This window comes from Bos taurus, chromosome 3 (assembly GCF_002263795.3).
Source record: "Bos taurus isolate L1 Dominette 01449 registration number 42190680 breed Hereford chromosome 3, ARS-UCD2.0, whole genome shotgun sequence".
Lineage (NCBI taxonomy): Eukaryota > Metazoa > Chordata > Mammalia > Artiodactyla > Bovidae > Bos > Bos taurus.
In genome coordinates, this window is record NC_037330.1 from 12,019,713 (window position 1) to 12,029,739 (window position 10,027).

Below are 10,027 nucleotides of genomic sequence, written 5' to 3' on the forward strand. Positions count from 1 at the left end.
GATTTACAATGTTGCATTAGTTTCTGATGTACAGAAAAGTGATTTAGTTATACATATACATATTATTCTTTTTGAGATCTTTTCCCATATATATTACAACAGTGTATTGAGTAGAGTTCCCAATATATATAGGGAACTATATATATGTGCTATATATAGATACTGGAGTGGGTTGCCATTTCCTTCTCCAGTGCACGAAAGTGAAAAGTGAAAGTGAAGTCGCTCAGTAGCATCCGACTCTTAGCGACCCCATGGACTGCAGCCTACCAGGCTCCTCCATCCATGGGATTTTCCAGGCAAGAGTACTGGAGTGGGGTGCCATTGCCTTCTCCATATGTATATAGATAAGGACGCTTTTTTATAAGGTCACTCACTAATTCCATTCATGAGAGCTCAGACCTCATGGTTTAATCTCCTCCCAAAGTACTCACCATCTAAAACCATCACCTTGGGTATTCGGTTTTCAACAGAGGACACAGGACATAGACATTCAATCTGTAGCATGATCAAAACAGACAATTGTATCTCCTTTTGGCACAGGAATAAAGTGAGTGAATAAAGAGATCCTTGTCTCCTGATCCAGTACACTTGTTGGTTCACCTCAGTGGATCTCTATTTCCTGTTTCAATTTCCCCTCCCTCTAGGAGGCCTTCCCTAAATAACCTCAAGCCAACATTTCATTTAGCATTCTGAGGAATCTGTTGCATAGCAATGGACAGTACTTACGAACAGTGATTCTCTAACTTTAACTGAACATCAGAATTAACTGTGTGTGTGTGTGTGCATGTGTGTGTGTGTGTGTGTGTGTGTGTGTGCCAAGTCTTTCAGTCACGTATGACTGTTTGTGACCCAGGGACTGTAGCCCACCAGGAGCTTCTGTCCAGTGAATTTTCTAGGCAAGCATACTGGAGCGGGTTGCCATTTCCTACTCCAGGGGATCTTCCCCACCCAGGGATTGAACCCACGTCTACTGCACTGCCTGCATTGGCAGGCAGATTCTTTACCACTGACCACCTATGAAGCCCCCAGAATCACCTGAGGGCTTGATAAAACACAGATGACTGGGCCCCACTCATAAGATTTCTCATTTAGTAGGGCTCATTGGCAGGGGGTAGCTTAACATAATTTGCAACTTTCCAGGTGATGAGGCTACAGGTTAGGAAACCAGTTTGGAAACCATGGATTTAGAAACTAGCTGCATTTCCACACATATCCTAGGTTTTATCTGCAAGTCCAACACAGAAGATGCCAAATCTTAATTTTCTCAAGCAAAGACTTCACAAGCTTGGTCTTTTTTTTCTGGATGTTCAAGGGCTTTGAGTGCTAAGTGACTACTTCCTTGGTAGCTACAGAGGATTTTATCTTGAGATTCAAATTTCTTTGCATCAGAAAGGGCTGCTGTTCCTCTACGTTTCCTGCTTTTCTTATCGAGGCTAAGAATAGAGCAGACAGCTGGGCCTCCACTAGCACTCATGCCTGTCCAAATGGGTTCAGCCCAGCTCGTGTATAGTCTCATTTAATAGCTATAAGTGGGAGAATCTGTCTCCATCCACTCCGAAAAAACAACTGGCCACGTGAGAGAAATATCACTACCAAAAGTAGCTTTTTCTACATTATATACCCACACTATGATTTCTCCTCTTTTAACCAACTTACATGAAGTAAAAACTTGAGACACCTCTGTTTCCTACAACCTTTCTTTTAAAATGTCTCTCTTTGTAAATTCAGGTTCAAAATAGAAGTTAGGTTCTGAAAGTGAAAGCATTAGTGGCTCAGTCATGACCAACTCTGTGTAATTCCATGGATAGTCTCATCCATGGGATTCTCCAAGCAAAAATCCTGGAGTGGGTTGCCATCCCTTTCTCCTGGGGATCTTCCTCACCCAGGGATCAAACCCAGGTCTCCTGCATTGTAGGAAGACTCCTTACCATCTGAACTACCAGAGAAGGTTCTGAAATTCTCAATGTATCATTCAGGACAAACTTTTTATACCACAGACACAAACTGGGAGGCCTAGGGTCATCCAGCAGAGGTGTATTTGGAGTATCCCACAACCCCAGAAAAGCTGATTTAAAACTCAGCATTCAAAAAACAAAGAGCATGGCATCCGGTCCCATTATTCCATGGCAAATAGATGAGGAAACAGTGGAAAAGGCAGCAGACTTTATTTTCTTGGGTTCCAAAATTGTGGTGGTTTCGCACTGAATAATACAAACACACAGTATTATGACAGACAGCACAGGGAGAGCGTTCAGAGAAGCAACTTCCCAAGAACCTACAGAGCACATATTTTACTGGTAACTTATCTTGTAATCTTTAACTAAGCACAGGAAAGCAAGACAGAGACTAGAATTCAGGGATCAAGGAGGCTTCCTCCTGGAGGTCTGGAGGTAATGATATAAGAGTCCTAAGGAAAGGTCTTTGAAGATAAGGGGGTTTGTTCTGTGTACAGAACAGCATCTAGCTGACACTGAGGTGTCAGTCAGAACGTCTAAATTAAGGGTGGCGGAGAGCAAGCAAGGAAGAGGGAATGAGTGTTCAATTCCAGGAGACATTTCTGAGAAATCAGTAAAACATGGTTCCCACACAGAATCACTGCAGATGGTTACTGCAGCCATGAAATCAAAAGATGCTTGCTCTTTGGAAGAAATATCTGACAAACCTAGACAGCATATTAAAAAGTAAAGACATTACTTCGCCAACAGAGGTCCACCTAGTCAAAGCTATGGTTTTTCCAGTAGTCATGTATGGATGTGAGAGTTGGACCATAAAGAAGGGTAAGTGCCAAAGAATTGATGTTTTTGAACTGTGGTGTTGGAGGAGACTCTTGAGAGTCCCTTGAACTGCAAAGAGATCAAACCCAGTCAATCCTAAAGGAAATCAACCAGAAACATTCATTGGAAGGACTGATGCTGAAGGTGCAGCTCCAATATTTTGGCTGACTTGTTAGAAAAAACCCTGATGCGAGGAAAGATTGAAGGCGGGAGGAGAAGGGGACGACAGAGGATGAGATAGTTGGATGGCTTCACTGACTCAATGGACATGAGTTTGAGTAAGCTCCAGAAGATGGCGAAGCACAGGGAAGCCTGGTATGCTGAGCAACTGAAGTGAACTGATAGGGTTGCAAAAAGTCAGACACGACTGAGCCACTGAACAACACCTCACATATTGTAAAGGTTTCTATCAACACGCTAACATAGGCTTGTTCACATATAATGCTAGACCTGTTTTTCTTGAAAAAAAGGTGAGTTAGAGCCAAGCAAAAGTCTTACTTTATACTTCACAAGGAACAGTTGCACTTGCTTCCTTGGAAAGGAAAAGGATCTTCCAGTTGACTGCATATTCCATCATTCAAATAAGGACCACACACAGTTACACTGCAGCTTTTATCTGCTTGTCCCTGAGAGGTATCTGAGTTTGCACTTCTGTTTTTTAAGGAACTATTTGGACATATACACTTGCAGTATACTAAAAGAAAAAAAAACATACTTAAAACTTCTTAGATAAAATGTTCAAAATGTGTGACAAGAGCTGCCTGTTCTCCGCTTCTTCAAGGTAATCCTCAAATTCTGAGGGCTAAAGCCCTGAGATCCTGAAGTCCAGACAGATAGGTGTGGTGAGGAGAGTCATGGGATATCTTGATAGCGGCTGTGAGAGAAAACAGAGACCATTAAGGAAAAGGGAAGAGGAGAAAACCTGGGCAGAGGGGTTGAGGTAGGGAGGAGATGGAAAGGAGAGACTTACCGGTGCTTCCTAAACCAGAAGACTAAGCCTCCAACAAACAGAAGGACGAACACCAGTAGTACCAGGGCAACAATCAAGCCCCTGGAGACATGGTTCCCATCTGTGTGGGGGACACAGGATGTGTCTCAGTCCAGGAATCTGCATATATCCCCTACTATAAGCACATGTGAGCATGCCAGATGCTTATTTCTTGTCCTGTTTAATGTGCCCACTTGTATTCCTCTGAAGTTTTTAGACGCCCCATCTTTTCTTGGGGTCTGGACATCTGTAATTCGTTCACTTCAGCATATGCTAGTACTCATGGAGGAAGGCACTAGTTTCACAGCTAGTCCAAACCTGAGTCTAAATCCAGCTCTTCTACTTTCTAATGATGAGACTCAGACAGGCTGACCTGGCTTCGCCTCAATTTCTCATCTGTAACATGAAAACAATAGTACCTGCTCAAAGGAGAGCTGGGATGATTGTTCATACATCCTCTGCTGTACGCAGAGTGTTCAGCTCACACCGAGAAAGCACTCAACAAACCACAGCGATCTTTGTTACCCTGCCTTTCAAAGTGCCCAGTTCTGTCCTCTGGGGAACAAATCTTCCTGGTGTTCTGTACTTGCCACCTATTTCTGGATCAGTGGGGATTTTAGTCTGTTCTTTCTTAAATAGGGAACACCTTGTCTCCATCCTGTTTCAGTTCAGATCTTTGTTCCTCCCCTTTGAGAATCCCCTCCTACTATCAGTCCTGGCTAGGGCTTCATTTCCTCCATCCAAGGTGTGTCATTTCCCTCCCCTGCCCTAGGCCCTCCCTCTGCGCTTGAGGACCATCACCTCCCATCCCCAGCCGGGCCTCAGTTCCTTCTCACCCCAGTACAGGATGATGTCCTGGTCTCCTAGACTGCTGTGCTTCACTTGGCAACTCAGGCCAGCCGCCTCCCCAGCCGCCACATCCAGGGTTACTCGCAGATACCAAGTCGAGTCGACATTGGGCATGACGTCTCCTTGCCGAGTGCCAGGCTCCTCCTGCTCGCCCTTCATCCACATCACCCGCACAGGTTTTGGATAGAATCCTGAGACGTGGCACACCAGCAGCAGACGGCCAGGCCCAGGACTGGGGCCACTGGACAGCCAAGCCTCCGGCTTCACTGTATTCAATAGGAGAATGAGACATCTTAGAGTGAAGACTCCACATCAGAGGCTCTGGACTTCACAGCAGGCTCATCAGTCCTCTGGAGATGAACTCCCACCGTTTCAATCCATTTGTATTAGCTTCTCCGGGAAAGCCTTCCCCGATCCCCATTCCCTTCCCTGGTCCAGTCTCCAGTAAATGCCCCTACTCTGTACTCCCAGAGCACCATGTGTTCAGCTGTAACGTACGTAGCAAGTTTCTAAGTGTTAGTCACTCAGTCATGCCTGACTCTTTGCAACCCCATGGACTGTAGCCCACCAGGCTCCTCTGTCCACGGAATTTTTCAGGCAAGAATACTGGAGGGGGTTGCCATTTCCTTCTCCAGGGCATCTTCACAACTCAGGGGTCAAACCCGGGTCTCCTGCATTGTGGGCAGACCCTTTATCATCTGAGCCAGCAGGACACTGCTTTAACTGTTCATCTGCCTTCTCTCCCTTCTCAAGCACAGATCCTGACTGACCCCCAGGGTTTATTTAATTCAATTCATGGAACCCAAAAGGTACCTAGTTAATGTCTGTGGAGTGTTTCAATACCCTCACACCTTATCCATCCCCTCTTCTTCCCGTGATGCTTAAAGGGATGTGAACCCTGGAATGAAAACCCTAGATGGAGCCCCAGAGTGGAGTGGAGGGCAGGTGGTGACAAAGGCAGGCTGACCTTGCTTCTCCAACTCAGACTTCCCGGTCTGCAAGAGGCCTCTGACCAACTCGGGCCAGATGTCATGGAGGAGCCAGTGCACCGTTTCCTTGGTCCCTTGGTCCTGATTGAGCCTCTTGCAGACCTCCTGGATAAAAGGCGGGGCATCTGGGGCTGACACCCAAGACATTCCTTGGAAACTCAGGACATCCTTTCCTTGAAATGCTGCGCGGAAGAAGCTTTCTGAGATGTTCCTCGGGAGCAGCTCACATCCTGTAGCTATCTGGATCTCAAGTGGATCTGAGGAGAGGAATGGAAAGACATCTATGAAGAGCTTAGAAGACTGAAAGGAGTTGAAGAAATTGGTGTGAGCGTTATACTGGGGACCCCAAAGTTCATGTAAATGAGAATGGGTGACCTGCAGCGGGATGAACAAGGGGTATATTGAGGACTCAAGCTGGGACCTCTCAGGCAGAAGTGGGACTCAAAAGGGAGAGAGGAGACAATCACGTGGGGCCAGAACCTCCCGGTTGGGCTTCAGCATCCACTGTCTCCCCCTGGGCAGCTGTCCACGATCCCATCCCTCAGCTCACATTCGACGTGCAGCTTTTCGACGAATTCCCAGATGTCCCTGGTGAAGCTGCTGCGATAAACCAGAAGTGTATGCTGCAGCTGCTCCCACTGCTGGTCGCTGAATGTGCCCCGAGACCAAGGCTTCAGGAAGCCGATGGTGTTCGATTCATTGCGCCAAGTATAGGGCTGCAGCTCCCCCAGCCACGCGAGGCCGTCTGTGCGCGTCCAGCTGCGGTTGGAGAACGAGGAGATCTGGAGGAACTGGAAGGGGAAAGACATGTGCGGGGCTGGAGAGAATACAGATCGGAGGAGCCGGGGGCACGGGAGGGAGAGTACAGAAGGGAGAAGGAAGGAAAAAAGAAAGAAACAAACAGTTAGGTTTGGGAAGAAAGGGTGATGTCTGCTCGCTCTGAATCGAGCTCGGTCTCCAGGGGCCAAGCAGCTGAAGGCAGGGAGTAGCAGGTTCTCGGGCTGGTGGATCAAGCTCCCGGCTTTTCGAGGTGCATCAGTCTCCGCCCGCCCGCCGCGAGCGTCGTCCCCTTTCCCTGCTCGGCTCCCTCTCTCTGCCCTCAGCCCAGTTCCACTCATTCTCAAAACTCCGCCAAGTCTGCGGAAGCCCCCAGAAGAACAGAAACAGCCAGCACCCCACTTCCTAGCTCTGCTCTCGGACCTCGAATCTCCGCCCCACCCCCCACCTCCTCAGTCCTTCCCCAACGACCGCCCACACACCCCGGGTTTCCCGGGCTCCCCAAAGCCTGAACTTGACCCTGTTGCTAGCCAATTCTTAAGCCTGGAGGCAGGCAGGACGCCCATTCTGACTCTCCCGGGACTTATTCCAACCCCCTCAGTCCAGGGATCCCTATTTCATCTGCTAGATGGTCCCTCTTGTTAGGCATCTGAGCTGCAAAGAGCCGCGGTCACAGCCACTCATTAAGAATCACGTTTCTAACAACCGGCTTGTCTAAATCTCTTTTTCCAACGTAGAGTTACAGACAGTATGTGGAAAAAACTTTACAGGAAAAACTTTCCTGTTTTTAAAACAGGACATAAAGTTGTATCTATGATATAACATCTACCATGTTTTTTAAAACAAAGTTTTTGAGTGGGAGGCAAGCAATGGATGTCTCTAGAAAGGGATTATGGAAGATTTAATTTGTTTTACATTTTTTGTTTTCCAAAATGTCTAGGAGTGCAAACATCATGTTAATGATAAAATAATAAGGGACGTCTCTGGGGGTCCAGTGGTCAAGAATCCACCTTGCAATGCAGGGGATGTTGGTTGGATCCCCGGTCAGGGTGATCTCAGCCTGCAACAGCTCCCAAAGGGCTTGGATTCCCAACCAGAGACTGAGGTTGGGTTGCAGCGGTGAGAACACCAGATCCTAGCTAGTAGACCAGTGATCAGTGACAAGGGCCCTGGCCTTCAGCTTTGCAGAAAAGAATTTCCACAAAGAAAAAATGTAGTGAAGCAAGTACGGTATTTATTGAGAGGAAAAAAGGACAGTACAACAGGGAGAATAGGACTCAAGGAGAGAGTCACTAAGTCTCACCCTCCTGGCAGTTTGAATAACTTTTATAATAAAGGGCATTTCTTCCACTTTTCCTTTGGCCAATCATTTTAATTAGCCTGTTTCACAGTCCATATTTGGTATATTTCAAGATCCTCCCATGTGTGAGCATGCATCTCTTAGCCAAGATGGATTTTACTGAAAAGGCATCTGGGTAGAACAACCCTTGACATAACTCTCCTTTGGCCTCCAAGGAGCCTTTTCTACACATGTATGGTCTGGGAGGTCCCCTAACTTTGAGAACTATATGTTCTGGACAGGGCCCAGCATCCTTTCTTAATTGTCCTACTGTTGCTGCTGCTGCTGCTGCTGCTAAATCGTTTCAGTTGTGTCCAACTCTTAGCGACCCCATGGACTGCAGCCCACCAGGCTCCTCCGTCCGTGGGGTTTCCCAGGCAAGAGTACTGGAGTGGGGTGCCATTGCCTTCTTCGTGGTCCCTCTAGGCTTGCCAAATACCTAGGGAACTTAAATAAATTGTCTTAGTTAGGCTGTATAAGTTAAATATAAGTTTATTTAACTTAAATGCAGAGTACATCATGAGAAATGCTGGACTGGATGAAGCACAAGCTGGAATCAAGATTGCTGAGAGAAATATCAATAACGTCAGATATGCAGATGACACCACACTTATGACAGAAAGTGAAGAAGAACTGAAGAGCCTTTTGATGAAAGTGAAAGAGAAGAGTGAAAAGTTGGCTTCAACATTCAGAAAATTAAGATCACAATATCTGGTCCCATCACTTCATGGCAAATAGATAGGGAAACAAGGGAAACAGTGACAGATTTTATTTTGGGAGGCTCCAAAATCATTGCAGATGGTGACTGCAGCCATGAAATTAAAAGACGCTTGCTGCTAGGAAGAAAATCTATGACCAACCTAGACAGCATATTAAAAAGCAGAGACATTACTTTGCCAACAAATGTCCATCTAATCAAAGCTATCGTTTTTCCAGTGGTCATGTATGGACGTGAGAGTTGGACTATAAAGAAAACTGAGCACAGAAGAATTGATGCTTTAGAACTGTGGTGTTGGAGAAGACTCTTGAGAGTCCTTTGGACTGCAGGGAGATCCAACCCGTCCATCCTAAGGGAAATCAGTCCTGAATATTCATTGGAAGGACTGATGCTGAAGCTGAAACTCCAATACTTTGGCCATCTGATGCAAAGAACTGACTCATTGCAAAAGACTCTGATGCTGGGAGGGATTGGGGGCAGGAGGAGAAGGGGACAACAGAGGATCAGATAGCTGGATGGCATCACCGAGTCAATGGACATAAGTTTGAGTAAATTCCAGGAGCTGGTGATGGACAGGGAGGCCTGGCATGCTGCAGTCCTTGGGGTTGCAAAGAGTCAGACACATCTGAGTGACTAAACGGAACTGAACTGAATTGTTAGGCTTCAGAGACAAAGCAGAACAGGCTTGTGACCTTGCTTCTAACCTGCCTGGACACTGCCCTCACTAGGTGTGTCTGGAAGTGACTGGAAGTGACTGCCTGCTGTGAGTGCAAGTCTTGCAGCACCATAGATAAAATGGGGGAGTAATCTTGAGATTATGAGCCCCTGGAGGGGACCTGGCCAATCAAGCCCCAGGCTTAACAACAATTCCAAGTTTTACATGATGAAACAAACAGCATTAACATCAAATCAGAGCTGCAATTTGCTTACAGATTGATGATGATATCAGTTTGCGTCCTGGGATTATAAACAGGAGTCCTGAGCTGCAGTCTTTGAAGTCTCACCCATGGAGGGGACTCTTTGCCTGGGACCTTTTCCCAACTGGGACTCCAGATGTGCTGTGTCATGGGACTTCCTAGCACTGTTTGAGTCTGGATGTTGGTCAAAACCCAATTTGGTGATGTATCCTCTACTGTTTCTGTTTTCTCTTAATTTAGTATATTGAAAGTGAGCTAGATAATTCTCTGATAAATATTTGTATTACTTATTTGTATATAAAGAGTGGCTGATTTTGTTAACAAATTCTTTGAACCTTAGACGAAAGTGAAAACTTTCGGCAAAACACCTGCTATTCTTTCTTGGAATTTCAATTCACAAGGAATGAATCTCCAATCACTTTACCCTGGCAGGTAGGGGGAGGTCATCTATCCCCTACCTCAGGGGGACAAGCCCTCATGCCACAACTGCTGAATGAATCACACGAGCTCGGGAGCCCACAAGACACAACTAGAGAATCCTTGCACTGCAATGAAAGATCCCACATCACAAGACCCAATGTGCTGCAAGTAGGATCCAATGCACATGGCCAAATAAACAAATAAAATATTCACATAAGCCCTAATTGTCTCAGTTCTACATTGACAGGACTGGACT

The 10,027-nt window shown here is 46.3% G+C and overlaps 1 protein-coding gene across 3 annotated transcripts; it reads right to left on the minus strand.

Moving 5' to 3' along the window:
• Positions 1-2,148: 2,148 nt before the first annotated feature.
• On the minus strand, positions 2,149-7,005 carry LOC782367 (antigen-presenting glycoprotein CD1d). Of its 3 annotated transcripts, none has more exons than XM_059884955.1 (6): positions 6,860-7,005; positions 6,151-6,417; positions 5,579-5,857; positions 4,599-4,877; positions 3,745-3,844; positions 2,149-3,648 (listed from the first exon to the last, which is right to left on the minus strand). In XM_059884955.1, exons 2-6 carry the CDS (start codon positions 6,407-6,409, stop codon positions 3,627-3,629), a joined length of 939 nt encoding a protein of 312 aa, XP_059740938.1. In that variant the 5' UTR covers positions 6,410-6,417; positions 6,860-7,005; the 3' UTR covers positions 2,149-3,626. The 3 variants fall into 3 exon arrangements, with proteins under 3 accessions (XP_059740938.1, XP_059740937.1, XP_002685964.2); XM_059884954.1 differs by lacking the exon at positions 6,860-7,005 and adding an exon at positions 6,503-6,831 and having other exon boundaries at positions 6,151-6,391; XM_002685918.7 differs by lacking the exon at positions 6,860-7,005 and having other exon boundaries at positions 6,151-6,831.
• Between the last annotated feature and the right edge of the window lie 3,022 nt (positions 7,006-10,027).

Coding starts and splice junctions, on each gene's coding strand:
- LOC782367 (XM_002685918.7), bottom strand. CDS start 6,718: ATGAGTGGAACTGGGCTGAGGGCAGAGAGAGGGAGCCGAGCAGGGAAA. Junction 5,858..6,150: donor CGAAAAGCTGCACGTCGAAT/GTGAGCTGAGGG, acceptor TCCTCTCCTCAG/ATCCACTTGAGATCCAGATA. Junction 3,845..4,598: donor GGACATCATCCTGTACTGGG/GTGAGAAGGAAC, acceptor TCCCCCACACAG/ATGGGAACCATGTCTCCAGG.